The following is a 15,333-nucleotide window of genomic DNA, read 5'->3' as shown; positions in this document are numbered from 1 at the left end:
TGGTTTTAGAGCCCATCACAGCACAGAAACAGCACTGGTTAAAGTCACAAATGACCTCCTCATGGCATCAGACCGCGGGCTTGTCTCCATACTTGTTTTGCTAGATCTCAGTGCTGCTTTCGACACTGTAGATCACAGCATTTTATTACACAGATTAGAACATGAGACTAGGATCACAGGGACTGCGCTATGCTGGTTCAAATCATATTTAACAGATAGATTTCACTTTGCTCAAGTTAATAATGTTTCCTCTTCATATATAAGGGTTAGCCTCGGTGTTCCACAAGGTTCAGTGCTTGGGCCGATCCTGTTCACCTTATACATGCTCCCTCTAGGAAATATTATTGAGAAACATGGCATAAACTTTCATTGTTATGCTGATGACACTCAGCTGTACTTATCCTTAAAGCCTGAAGAAACAGAGCCGTTAGCCAGACTCCAGGCATGTCTTAAGGACATAAAGGACTGGATGACCTCCAATTTTTTATTATTAAACTCAGACAAAACTGAGATCATTGTTCTAGGCCCCAAACACCTTAGAAATAGAATAGCTGACAATATTCTCTCTCTGGACGGCATTACTTTGGCCTCCAGTACGACTGCAAGGAACCTCGGCGTTATCTTTGATCAAGATGTGTCATTTATTCATCACATTAAACAGACCTCTAAGACCGCCTTCTTTCACCTCCGTAATATCGCTAAGATTAGGAGTGTCCTCTCTCAGAGTGATGCTGAAAAACTTGTTCATGCTTTTGTTACTTCTAGGCTGGACTACTGCAACTCACTATTGTCAGGATGTCCAAATTATTCTATTAATAACCTGCAGCTGATCCAAAATGCAGCAGCTAGAGTTTTAACAGGAATCAGTAAAAGGGATCATATCTCCCCCATCTTAGCTTCTCTTCACTGGCTTCCGGTAAAATTCAGAATAGACTTTAAAATTCTCCTACTTACATATAAGGCCCTAAATGGACTAGCCCCATCATACCTGCAGGATCTAATAGTCCCATATATTCCCAATAGAACACTCAGATCACAGAGTGCAGGTTTACTTACAGTTCCCAGAATTTATAAAAGTAGAACGGGAGGACGAGCCTTTAGCTATCAGGCACCCCTGCTGTGGAACCAGTTGCCAATCTGGGTTCGACAGGCAGACACCACCTCCACTTTTAAGACTAAACTTAAAACCTTTCTGTTTAGTAAAGCATATCGTTAGCACCAAATAAAGTGTGTAGGGCTGGTAGGCATAGTTTCACCCACCTCATGATATATAGCCACAGGTAGAATAGGTCTGACTAACTGTTAATCTTTAAATCTCTATCTTAGCTAAGCTGCTATAGGCCTATGCTGCCGGGGGACACAAACATGATCCACCATGCAGTTTCCCCCTCCTCCTTTTCCTCTTCTATCCTCTCCCCTCGTCAGATTAACATGCAGTTCATTATTGTACGTCACTAACTGTGTGTCCAGTGCTCCTCGTAGTCTTGTGTCTCTCCCTCCCTTTCTCTCTCTCTCTCTCTGTATCTTTCTGCAGGTATCTCTCCATCCAGATCTTCAAGTTGAACTGTAGCCGGCTCTATGACCAACCCAATGTGTATTGTTGACATCTGCCTTTCATTCCTCTATGTACCGACTATGGGCGGGGTGGTTCTCCCTACGGGCCGAAATTGAACTGATAGGATAGTGATTCTCAACATCACATAAAAAAAAAAAAAAGAATACATGAATGTTACAGCAGTTCATTATAATTTTCAATACTATAAATTTCCTATAACTTGTGAAATGTTAAAATCATATTGAGGTGGTAGCAAAAAGTGAAACTAAACAGTTGAGATTTTGTTTTGCTTATCTTTTTAGTAATGTCATTTCTCATGTTGCAAATTGCTTTCCTGCCTGTACAACATCCATTGCACGTCTGCCCGTCCTGGGTGAGGGATCCCTCCTCTGTTGCTCACCCTGAGGTTTCTTCCATTTTTTCCTGTTAAAGGTTTTTCTGGGAGTTTTTCCTTAGTCGATGTGAGGGTCGAAGGGCAGAGGATGTTGCTGATGTCATGTTAAGCCCTTTGAGACAAACTGCTTGTAAAAATGGGCTATACAAATAAAGTTGACTTGACTTGACTTGACTAGCTTCCTCAACCAACTGAACAAACACTTTGGGAGGTTCGAGGCACTGAACACCACCTCAGCAATAAAATCCATTCCTCGCCCAGGTGAGCAGATACTCCGCCTGGATTCAGCTGATGTCCGGAGAACCCTGAGGAAGGTGAATGCCCGGAAAGCAGCTGGCCCTGACAACATACCAGGAAGAGTGCTCAAGGAATGTGCTGACCAGCTGGCTGGGGTTCTCACAGACATTTTCAATACATCACTTCACCAGGCTGTGGTACCATCCTGCTTCAAAACTGCCATCATCGTACCGGTACCCAAAAACAACACAACCTCCTCCCTCAACGACTACCGCCCAGTTGCACTTACACCAATCATGATGAAGTGCTTTGAGAGGCTGGTAAAGGACCACATGGTTTCTGGACTCCCCTCAATATTCGACCCGTACCAGTTTGCTTATCGCCGCAACCGCTCCACAGAGGATGCCATCTCCTCCACAGTCCATCGGAGCCTGGAGCATCTGGAAGGGGAAAACACACACGTGCGGATGCTGTTTCTGGATTTCAGCTCCGCATTCAATACCATCATTCCACAACACCTGATAAGTGAAAGTGAAAGTGAAAGTGACATATTTTTGTCATTGCAGGGAACTCACTCCAATGAAATTCGTGCTCTGCATTTAACCCACCCAAGTGACGTGCACACACACAGCAAACCCGGGGCAGTGGGCGACCGCGTGCAGCACCCGGGGAGCAGTGGGGGTTAGGTACCTTGCTCAAGGGTACCTCAGCCATGGACACCGGTATGGGGAATCGAACCAGCGATCCACCGGTTACGGGTCCGACACCCTAACCGCTGATCCATGACTGATAAATAAACTGGCCCCCCTTGGATATAACACCCACCTCTGCAACTGGCTGCTTGATTTCCTCACCAACAGACCTCAGCGTGTGCGGGTGGGAAACAACGTCTCCAGTGTCATCTCTCTGAGCACCGGCTCTCCTCAGCGCTGTGTCCTGAGTCCGCTGCTGTTCACACTTATGACACACGACTGCTACGCCAGGTCCACTACCAACCACATTGTGAAGTTCGCAGACAATACAACAGTAGTGGGCCTCATCACGAACAACGATGAGCAGGCCTACAGAGAGGAGGTGAAACACCTGGCAGTCTGGTGTGACACCAACAACCTGATCCTGAATGTCTCTAAAACAAAAGAGATCATTGTGGACTTCAGGAGGAACCGGCCCAGCCACACCCCTCTCACCATCAACAATGCAGCAGTGGAGATTGTCAGCAGCACCAGGTTCCTGGGGGTGCAGATAACTGACTCTTTAACCTGGTCCAATCAAACTGGCACGCTGGTAAAGAGGGCCCAGCAGCGCATGCACTTTCTTCGCCGGATGAGGAGAGTACAACTACCCGCTCCCATCCTCACCACCTTCTACAGAGGAACTATAGAGAGCATCCTGACCAGCTGCATCTCAGTCTGGTCAGCGGCCTGTAGTGCCTCTGACTGGAAGTCACTACAGAGGGTGGTGAGGACAGCGGAGACAATCATTGGGACCCCACTCCCTCCTCTCCAGGACATTGCAAGGAAACGCTGCCTGACCAGGGCCCACAACATCACCAGTGACCCCTCCCACCCTCACCACGGTCTGTTCTCACTGCTGAAGTCTGGCAGAAGATTCCGCAGCATGCGGTGCAGAACAACCAGACTCGCAAACAGCTTCTTTCCATATGCCATAAGACTACTTAACTCTACATGATCACTTCCCCTCCTCACCCACACAAACACCACTCAGGACTACAGCCCATTTATTTACCGTGCAATATATTTATATTCTGTACATCTACAAAAGTACTATTTATTACAAATACTCACTGTGCAATAATAATTACATATGTATATATGCTGACTGACTTTTTATACAAACTACCTCACTTTCAAGTACTTTTTACTGCATATTTATTGTGTATATATTATATTTTTACTTTTTTTCTTTTAAAAAGAATATGTCGGTAATTCCTGCTATGCTTGAGCCGCTGTACCGAAATTTTGTTTGTGATGAAAATCCAAATGACAAATAAAGAAAGTCTAAGTCTAAGTCTAAGAGTATGGAAGGTCCTTAAAACATCTCCAGTTACAATGAACCCTACTGTCAGCCTTTGCTGGACCATAAGTGGGCTAATGATCTGAATCCTTAATGACTTGTTCTTGAGATTTGATTCTCAGTCCTCTTCCCCATCTAGGCTGGCTGATCCCATAGAAAACTCTTGCTCTTCCTCTGGCCGTGTGGTAATAGACCCCAAGGAGGTCCAATCCATTTTCAGAAACACTATCACAAAGAAGTCTATAGGGCCTGATGGTATACCGAGCATACTGCTAAAATCTTGTTCATCAGAATTAAGCATTGCCTGGTCACCCATCTTTCAGCGATCCATCAGAATTCCTTTATTAATCCCTGGAGGGAAATTCTTGAAAATCGATTGTCCATTATTATTCCAATTCCAAAACTTTCATGTCCCATGGAGAACAAGGACTGTCGCCCAATTACAATAATAAGTTCTGTCATGAAAAACGTGTCATAAACTTGATCAAACCTGGTCTGTCCCCATATCTGGATCCCCTCCAGTATGCATACAGGGCGGGATGTGGGACTGAGGACGCAGTTCTCAGTGTGACCCACTTGGTCAGCAAGCACCTGGAGAACTCCCAGGCTTACGCCTGTATTTTATTTGTTGGCTTTAGCTCTGCCTTTGACATGGTTAGTCCTCACTTGCTTGTCCAGAAGCTGACTAATTTAAAGGCTGGAACAAAACTCTCTCAAATGTGGGTTTGTGGTCTTATAACAGTCAGTTTTATGTTGCTAATGGGGAAAAAAGTTTGAGAACTGCTGTAACAGAAGATTGGACTTTTGGCCTGGTGGAGGTGATTGTTCTCAAGTGCCCTCATAGTTTTCTATCATTGTTACAACCACTGCAAAGAATCTGGACTTTACCATCACATCCCACTGCAGTGTAACAGTGTGTGACTCCCTCTAGTGGATGTTGTGGAGTATTCTGTTGTCTTTGCTCCAAAGGTTTTTGTACAGAGTTTTGGTGTTTCCTGTCACTGTGAGCTGCAGAGCACAGTAGTACACAGCAGAGTCTGTCACTGCAGCAGAGGAGATCTGCAGATCCACTCGATTTCTCTCCTCAGTCAGGTTCACAGTCAGTCCAGGGTGTGGAGGTGTTGCTTCCACCACTGAAGGCTCTTTTGCATCAGTAATCAGGAGAAGGAACTGAAGAGCTGATCCAGCATCCTGTCGATACCACTGGAGATTCTGAGCTTTAACTGAATAGTTACAGGACAGAGTGACACTCAGGCCCTCTGATGAAGTCACTTCAGCTCTGTTGGCAGTAATTTGATCTTCCAAGGTGTTACCTAATGAAGGAAACAACATGTTATCTGTGGACTTCTGTTCCAAAGTCACTAATCCATCATTGTTTTGTCATCAGTGCAGTAAGCAGTTATTAGTGATGAACTGATGACATCTAGAATTCTGAACCAAACCCAAACAGGATCTTTGTTGCTTTAAAATGTCTTTATAGTTCAGGTTTTCCTGTCAGAAACATACGTACCTACGAGGACTAAACAGAACAAAACTGCAGAGAGTTTTTCCATGTTCACTGAGGTGAAAGGCTGGAACTGAATGTTCAGTATGAGTAAGTTCTGTGAGTTGTGTTTGGTCTGATGTTCACAGCTGGAATCAAACAGTTTTCTGCCATGAAGCACCTCTGCAGTCAGTAGGAGGAGACTCATATGTCAAATGATCTTCATTTCTGGAGCTCTGAGAGAAAACAATCTGGACTTTACCATCACATCCCACTGCAGTGTAACAGTGTGTGACTCCCTCTAGTGGATATTGTGGAGTATTCTGATGTCTTTGCTCCAAAGGTTTTTGTACAGAGTTTTGGTGTTTCCTGTCACTGTGGGCCTCAGAGCACAGTAGTACACAGCAGAGTCTGTCACTGCAGCAGAGGAGATCTGCAGATGAAACTCCTTTGTTGTTTTGTCATGTTTCAAAGTCAGCCTTTCTATTTCCTCTGAATGCTCCATGATGAGAAGCTGTGGAGGTGAACTGGACTTCTGTTGATACCAGAAGAGGACATTGTTGGAGCCTGAATAGTTGCAGGAGAAAGTCACATCGTCTCCTTCCAAAGCCAGCGTTACATCTTTAAACTGAGTCAATATCTCTTGAGAGGATCCTGAAAAGAACAAAGATATGTTTCACTGTGACGTGTTATTTATCTATAGACTGAGTTTAGTCGTATAAACACTTGATGACTTCAAACATGTGACATGTTTTCAGTACTTACCAGTATGAAACATGAAGATCATCATCCAAACTAAAAGGAGCTTCATCATTTTCACTTGTACTGAATGAACAATAGAGAGAACACAGCAGCTCTTCACTTCCAAAATGAAGCCTTTCATATTCAGTTGTGTAGCTCCTCCTCTTGCTGTGGTCTGTTTACATTCAGGCTGATGGAAGCTTTAGAGATGACAGTGATGCTGCAGTCATCATCATCATCATCATCCAGGAAGGTCAGACTGAAGGAGGAATCTGCAGAAGCTTCAGCTGAATGAATGTGTGGAGAAACAACTTTCTGAAAAGTCAAAGCTTCATACAGAAATTCTAACTGTTGTGAAGGTGAAACGTGTTCAAATAACAACGTGAGATAACTTGATGTTTGGCTCAGTTCCACTTCTGCTGCTTAACAGACTGGTAGCAGCATTTTGTAGCAGCTGAAGGTGGGTTGGGGTTCCTCACCTCCTCTTTGGTCTTCCTTGAGGAGCTCTTACCTCCTGACCACCCAGAGCCTGTCTCAGCTCCTAACTGAAAACCACACAGCACTCTTCCTTTCTCAACTTCCACCACTTTGTCCTCTGCTCTGCCTTTGCTCTCTTCATCTTCCTCACCACCAGAGTCATCCTACACACCACCACCCAATGCTGTCTAGCTACGCTCCCTCCTACGACCACTTTACGATCGCTAATCTCCTTCAGATTACACCTTCTACACAAGGTATTGTCCACCTGTTGGGATTAGTATCTTGAGGTGTTTTTGTCTCTTTGTTTCGTGTTCTGTTCTGTTTGTTCGGTTGGTTTTTCTGTTGCCTGTCCAATCCGGAGCAGAGCTGGGTGGAGCAGTTCCTGTGTCCTATCAGTCAACTGCCTGCACACCTGTTCCTCATCTGCCTCCAATCACTCAACACTGCCTGTGGATAGTTAAGACTGGTTCTGCCTCTCCAGCCTTGCCAGATTGTTCTGTCTACTCTGGTGGTGTCTTGTCAGGCTGATGTTTTGAGTTTTGTTTCTGCTTGTATTGAGAAGACTAATTTTCCACTCCTTGTTCAGATTCACCTCCATGTTCCTGTCTACCCTGCTCACCTCTGTGTCCATATTGGACCTGATATTGTCCAGCTTTTGGAGTTTTGGATTCTTTGCTCTGGACATCTCCATTAGACTGTTGCACTCACCTGCTGGTGGGTCATCTTCCTGTTTTGTTTCCTGTTCTTGTGAACTATTTCCATTGTGTGTTTTGTACTGTTTACTGAACATCTCCACTAAAGACTGTTAACCGTTTATCTAAGTCTGTCGTCTGCTTTTTGGAGTCTGAAAACAAAACCTGAACACCACCTGTGTGCTCCACTCTTATGTTACCGTGTGTTCCAGCCTCTCCTGGGAGAAAGTGTTCACTACAGCCATCTCCATACTTTTCTCAAAGTCTACCACCCTCTGTCCTTCTGAGTCCCTCACCTGAGCACCAAACCTGCCCATCACTTCCTCATCACCACTGTTCCCTTCACCAACATGTCCACTGAAGTCTGCACCAATCACCACTCTCTCACCTCTGGAAAATATCTGGATCAAATCCTCTAACTCAGTCCAGAACTTGGCCCTCTCCTCTTCCTTACATCTTTCTTGTGGAGCAAAACCACACATGATGTTCATCTTCAGACTCATCACCTGTCTGACACTCTCTTCACCTCCAGAAGGTTCTTCACAAAGTCCTCCTTCAGGATCAGCCCTACTCCATTCCTCTTCCTCTCCACACCATGGTAAAACAGTTTAAACCCTGCTCCAATGCTTCTAGCCTTGCTACCTTTCCACCTGGTCTCCTGGACACACAGAAGATCAACTTTCCTCCTCTGCATCGTATCTGCCATCTCTCTGCCTTTTCCTGTCATTGTACCAACATTCAGAGTCCCTACTTTCAGTCCTAAACTCCTGCCTTTCCTCTTCTGTCTCTTCCTTAGGGGAACGCCTTCCTGCTCTCCTTCTTCGACCAACAGTAGCCCAGTTTCCACCAGTACCCTGTAGGTCCACAGAGTAGATGACCGTCGGGCCCCGACTGATCCGGTATGGAAGTCATGTTTGTGATTTGCATGTTTAATTTGGCAAAGGTTTTACGTCAGACGCCCTTCCTGACACAACCCTCTCCATTTATCCATGAGACCGGCACAAGAAGTCAACTGACTGAGATAGATAGATACTTTATTGATCCTGAGGGAAATTCAAGACTTGTGACCCAATGAAGCTGGATGAACTTCATTCTGTCTTTAATGTTTAATTTTCTGATGTCTTTATCACCACTGCAAACAATCTGGACTTTATCATGACATCCCAGGAAGTCATTAGCTCAGTTGGTATAGTGTGTGTCCCATGTCCTGAGTCTGTCTGTCTTCTGAAGTGTCCACAGGTTGAAGTGTAATGTAATGTAACATCCCACTGCAGTGTAACAGTGTGTGACTCCCTCTAGTGGATGTTGTGGAGTATTCTGTTGTCTTTGCTCCAAAGGTTTTTGTACAGAGTTTTGGTGTTTCCTGTCACTGTGGGCTGCAGAGCACAGTAGTACACAGCAGAGTCAGACAGCTGAAGCTTCTGGATCTTCAGAGGACCTGATCTTAAGGTGGAATTCAGTGTGGATGAAAACCTCTCCTTGAACTCGTCTGGTGTGTTCCCTGAAGTCCCTTGAACGCGGTTCAGTATGAATTTGGGGCTGTTGTTTCCCTCCTGTTTGTACCAGAAGAGATAATTATTGGTTCCACTGCTGTTATATTGACAGCCAAGTGTTACTGCCTCTCCTTCAGCAGCAGTCACATCTTCTTTTGGTTGCAGCACGTTGTCTTTCTGTGCTCTGCATTCTGTAAAACAGCAGCAAACAGTATCAGTGAGCTGTTAAAGAATCATGTCAGTGTTGGATTGATATCACAGAAACAGAGTTGTGTTCATACCAAAGCACATAGCAGCCAGCAACAGTGAGGTGAACAGAGGCGTCATGTCTGCAGTGCTGAGTAACTGTGAGCTCCAGCGAGTATAAAGAAGGCTGTGATCTCTCTGTTTGGTCTTCATCAACACTAAGTTGGTGGATTAGAAGGAGGAGCCTGATCACAGTGACAGGGCTCATTCACAGCCCTGTGTGTCAGTCAGAAATAATGCAGCAGTCAGTCTTTGTTATGGCTTGTACACAGTTAGTGTTTATTAGTCAGTGCTTTAGTGTCTGTTTCAGATGGAGCCCAACATGTTGCCAAGGATATTAAACAATGGAAGGAGCTGATTGAGCCTGAATGGCCCACAGTGGTTTGTCAGTGATGTGGATTTGCTGCTCATGTGAATCCTCCCACAGTGTTTCATTAGCAGCTGTAACCACAGTGACTCTGATGGAACAGGAATGAGCAGAATCCATCTGATATGAAGCTGTGGTTTGAATACCACTTCCCTCCTCTTTGAAGAGTAGTCACATATCTGTGTTCAGGTTTTTGTACAGCCTCTTCTACACTTTGTATCAGTGTGTTTCTAGAGCACAGTAGTAGAGAGCTGAGTCTGCCAGGGTCAGGACTGTGATGGTCAGTTCAGTTGATGTTCTTGATGTTTTAGATTGATATCGTTTGTCAGGAATATATTCTCCACTCTGTGATCTTGCTCCTTTCCAGAGTATAAACTGAGGTGCCTGAAGCTCAGAGTGATGTCTGTACCAGAAAAGGGCAGGATACTCGTATGTTGTGTCATATGTACATCTGAGTGTGACAGTTTCTCCTTCTCTTTCGCTGACTTCCACATCTCCTACAGGATCGATTGTGTCTCCAGCTATCAGTCCTGAAAGAAGAGGAGGAAATGAAGCCATTAGACTAACATTGTTCATGAGGCTGAGAGGAGAAGACAGTGGAAAATATCATGTGTACAGAGTTACTGTGTGGACAGAAACAGATTTCTGCTCTGAACTCCAGTTTGCGTCAGTCTTTAGAAGAGAATAAAAACATGTTGTTCTTTGTGTCTCACCAAAGAAAAGAGCAGCAAGAATAATCCACAGCCAAAGTTCCATCTGTACAACAAGGTTTAAAGCAACAGGAGAAAGCAGCTGCTGTTCAACATTCAGTGTGAGAATTGTTCTCTTCACAGCAGCACTTATTATTGACACAATGGTTGAACACAGTGCAGAAGTAGTGCACCGCCTACTTGATAATGTCGCCCTCTAGTGGAGGTAAAAAGTTGAGTCCAACAGTGTGGAAAAAAGGCTTCCAGCAGCTTGTCAGTGTGTCAGCTTGTGTTTTTGTACAGAGACTGTGGGTTTGCTGTCACTGTGGGCCTCACAGCACAGTAGTACAGAGCAGAGTCTGTCACTGCAGCAGAGGAGATCTGAACATTCATGTGAGTGTTTTCCTCACTCACTGTAACAGACAGTCCAGACTTTGGACTCATTAATATTCTTCCTGTTCCTGAGTGAGAGGTGAGGAGCTCTGGTGGCTTTCCTGGATCTTGTCGATACCAGAAGAAGTAATCATCAGCTGCAGCTTTCTTGCTGTATCTGTAGGACAGAGTAACAGAGCTGTCTTCTAAACTGGACTGTTCATCTTTGACTGGACTGAGATCTTCACAGCTGACACCTAAAGGAGGAGAAATCTGTAACTTACGATTCAATGTTTTTAATCTGTAAATTCTTGTAATGTTAATGATCTCACCTACCTCTGATTGTGAGCAGACACAAAGTGACAAACAGACTGAAGTTCACTGACAGCATCTTAAAGAGAATCTGTCTGGTTTTCATATGAAACAGCACTGTGAAAGTCTGTCTTTTCTGTACTTGAGTCCCAGTTTTGTTCCTCCCTTAATCCCTCCCTCCTTCCTCTCACAGCACATTTTTAGCTGCAGTACACTGAGCTCTCTCAGCCAATGTGAAGAAGTAGCTGATAAGGCAACACTGACTCACATGTGAATCAGAATCAGAATCGTCTTTATTGCCATGTGAGTGAAGAGGTTTCACATTACTAGGAATTTGTCTTGTTGATTGGTGCAAACATAGAATGTAATCAGTAACATATAATAGTAGAATAAAATAAAATAAAATAGCATAAGGTAAAACAAAAGATAAGTAAAATAAATATGGTTCTTGAGGTAGTCCAAAAGTGAGGTAGTGCAGGGTGGAAGTATAGTGCAAGTAGGTGAGGTAAACAGTGCAAATGAACAGCAGGTGGATAATGACATGAGCACAGATCAGTGTCTGCACTGAGGTAACTAAAGTGCAGGGCAGTTAGTCAGTTGGTGTTCAACAGTCCAACAGCAGAGGGGAAGAAACTGTTCTTGTGGCGTGAGGTTTTGGTCCGAATGCCTGAAGGGAGTTTCTCAAAGAGTCCATGTCCAGGGTGAGAAGGGTCAGCTGTGATCCGACCTGCATGCCTCAGAGTCCTGGAGGTGTACAGGTCTTGTAGAGATGGAAGGCTGCAGCCGATCACCTTCACGCTGCAGTCTGAGCTTGTCCCTGGCGGTGGCCCCAGCGTACCACACGGTGATGGAGGAGGTGAGGATGGACTCAATGATGGCCGTGTAGAACTGAACCATCATCTTGACTGGCACCTTGAGTTTCCTCAGCTGCCGCAGGAAGAACATCCTCTGCTGGGCCCTTTTGATGAGGGAGCTGATGGTCAGCTCCCACTTGAGGTCCCGGGTGATGGTGGTACCCAGGAAGCGGAAGGAGTCCACCATGGAGATGTGGGTGTCTGTCAGGGTGAGGGGGAGCGATGGAGCTGGCACTTTCCAAAAGTCAATGATCATCCCCACTGTCTTCTGGGTGTTCAGCTCCAGGTTGTTGTTGCCGCACCAGGACACCAGACGGTCCACCTCCCTCCTGTAGGCAGACTCATCCCCATCCGAGATGAGACCGATGAGGGTGGTGTCGCCTGCAAACTTAACTAGCTTGACTGGTGGCCAGAGGTGCAGCAGTTGGTGTAGATGGAGAAGAGCAGAGGCCGCAGGATGAAGTGTAGAGTCAGGTTGACTGCATCGTCTACAGACCTGTTGGCTCTGTAGGCAAACTGCAGGGGGTCCAGGAGGGGGGTTGTGATGGACTTGAGGTGGGACAGAACCAGGCGCTCAAATGACTTCATGACTACAGATGTCAGTGCCACAGGTCTGTAGTCATTAAGTCCAGTGATCCTCGGCTTCTTGGGGACTGGGACTATGGTGGAGGCTTTGAAGCAGACTGGCACATGGCATGACTCCAGAGAGGTGTTGAAGATGTCTGTGAACACTGGAGTCAGCTCGTCCGTACAGTGTCTCAGGGTGGAGTGGTTGTACAGTGATTTAGCACTTCTCACCTCCTTGCTAAACCTGTACTTGGCCTCTTTGTAGCTGTCTCTATCCCCACTTCTGAATGCAGACTCCTTTTCTAGTCTCAGCTGTCTGAGTTCAGCTGTGAACCAGGGTTTGTCATTGTTATAACTCACTCTGGTGCGTGTTGGCACAATACTGTCCTCACAGTACTGGATATATGAGGTTACAGTATCTGTATACTCATCAAGACTATCCGCAGCAGCCCTAAACACGTCCCAGTCCGTTGAATCCAAACAGAAACGAAGCTCCTCCACAGCCTGACTGGTCCACCTTTTAGATGTGCTCACCACAGGTTTGGCGAGCTTCAGCCTCTGTCTGTATGAGGGGATCAGGTGGACCATGACGTGGTCAGATAGACCCAGAGCGGCGCGGGGCAAAGCACGATATGCTCCGCTTATTGTGGTGTAACAGTGATCCAGAGTGTTCTCCTCTCTGGTCGGGCATTTGATCAGCTGATTGTATTTGGGTAACTCTTGGCTCAGATTTCCTTTATTAAAGTCACCGAGGACAATAACTAAGGAGTCTGGGTATGTTTGCTCCACACACAGTACCTGATCCGCGAGTACGCGCTGAGCTTCGTGCACGTCCGCACTCGGCGGGATGTAAACAGCGGCCAGAATGAATGAAGCAAACTCACGCGGACTTAAGCAAACTCTTATAAGTGGGGATAAGATGGACTGTTAGATGGTCAGAGTGGGAGAGAGGGGGGAGAGACTTTGCTGTGTATGCGCCTTTGCTATTTCCATAACATTTGTCTAAAGTTTTGTTGTTGCACTTCACATACCACCAGTATGTAAAGTGCAGCACATGGAATATTTGTCCATACATTGCAAGTTAAATACAACAACAAACTTTCCAAACACAGCAGGTCCAGACCAAACTCTTCAATTTGGTCTTAAATATACAGACCAAACATTCTGCATATCTGACTTTATACTGAATGTTTTATTTCAAATGATTTCTTGCCAGCTTACGATATTTCACATAAACACAGTGAATATGTAAGAGAGTTTGTCACAAACTTAACCTAAAGAGTTGAATTTGAGCTGCAGATGTCACAAGATTTGCTGTTAAATTCACCTGTGATGAGATATTGTTCACATAAATAGCATCCCACAACACCTCATTATCATTACAGTTTGTGTTTTATGACTAACTAAATTTTACTTTATACCTTTATCTTTCATGCTTCATTTTCTGCTGTCTTTTGCAGATGATTCTGGAAAATCACATCCCACTGCAGTGTAACAGTGTGTGACTCCCTCTAGTGGATGTTGTGGAGTATTCTGTTGTCTTTGCTCCAAAGGTTTTTGTACAGAGTTTTGGTGTTTCCTGTCACTGTGGGCTGCAGAGCACAGTAGTACACAGCAGAGTCAGACAGCTGAAGCTTCTGGATCTTCAGAGGACCTGATCTTAAGGTGGAATTCAGTGTGGATGAAAACCTATCCTTGAACTCGTCTGGTGTGTTCCCTGAACTCTCTGAAAAGCGGCTCAGTATGAATTTGGGGCTGTTGTTTCCCTCCTGTTTGTACCAGAAGAGATAATTTGTTGCTGCACTGCTGTTATATTGACAGCCAAGTGTTACTGCCTCTCCTTCAGCAGCAGTCACATCTTCTTTTGGTTGCAGCACGTTGTCTTTCTGTGCTCTGCATTCTGTAAAACAGCAGCAAACAGTATCAGTGAGCTGTTAAAGAATCATGTCAGTGTTGGATTGATATCACAGAAACAGAGTTGTGTTCATACCAAAGCACATAGCAGCCAGCAACAGTGAGGTGAACAGAGGCGTCATGTCTGCAGTGCTGAGTAACTGTGAGCTCCAGCGAGTATAAAGAAGGCTGTGATCTCTCTGTTTGGTCTTCATCAACACTAAGTTGGTGGATTAGAAGGAGGAGCCTGATCACAGTGACAGGGCTCATTCACAGCCCTGTGTTGTTCCCCTGACTGACAACCTGACACTCAACACATCCTACTGACACTCTCCTTTCCGTGTACAACTTGTCTTGTATGTCGTCATCATGACATATTTCAGCTGACGGGTTTCCTCTTTCACATCTGATGCAGAGCCACTTTGTTCCCTGACATGTAAAAGGTGCTAATTGTTGTGAATCTGCTGTGACCGCTTTAATATTTATTATCAGATAGATTACAGTTAACCTGAGAAGAAATGATTGAAAACATGTGAAGAAGAATAAAAACATGTTGTTCTTTGTGTCTCACCAAAGAAAAGAGCAGCAAAACGAATCCACAGCCAAAGTTCCACGTTTATAAGAAGGTTTAAAGCAACAGGAGAAAGCAGCTGATGTCTTTGCTTTGCCTTGGCCCTTCTGTCCCTCCCTCCAGCCACATTCCCACTTCATCAGCAACATTCATTTCCATTCTCCACGAGTACACCAGATGCTTCTGGACCTTCAGTCCCTTCCCATCACTCAACTGTCACATTTACACCAGTCAGTCATAAGATTATTACCACCTGCTTAATATTGAGGTGGTTTCCATTTTTCAGTCAAAGTAGCCCTGAACCAGGATCTCATTGACTCCACTTGACCTTTGAAGGTTTGCTGTGGTTTCTG

The 15,333-nt window shown here is 45.1% G+C and overlaps 2 gene segments (V, D, J or C); both read right to left on the bottom strand.

Annotated features, from left to right (window-relative positions):
* Window positions 1-8,896: 8,896 nt before the first annotated feature.
* On the bottom strand, window positions 8,897-9,932 carry LOC124068803. The segment is given in 2 exon segments: window positions 8,897-9,300; window positions 9,391-9,932. Coding segments are annotated over 2 exon segments (507 nt in total).
* Window positions 9,933-10,258: 326 nt separating this feature from the next.
* LOC124068807 lies at window positions 10,259-11,370 on the bottom strand. The segment is given in 2 exon segments: window positions 10,259-11,040; window positions 11,120-11,370. Coding segments are annotated over 2 exon segments (429 nt in total).
* Window positions 11,371-15,333: the final 3,963 nt, after the last annotated feature.

This window comes from Scatophagus argus, chromosome 13, assembly GCF_020382885.2.
Source record: "Scatophagus argus isolate fScaArg1 chromosome 13, fScaArg1.pri, whole genome shotgun sequence".
Lineage (NCBI taxonomy): Eukaryota > Metazoa > Chordata > Actinopteri > Scatophagidae > Scatophagus > Scatophagus argus.
Note: the sequence above shows the minus strand (reverse complement) of the source record. Positions and strands in the feature narration are given on the sequence as shown.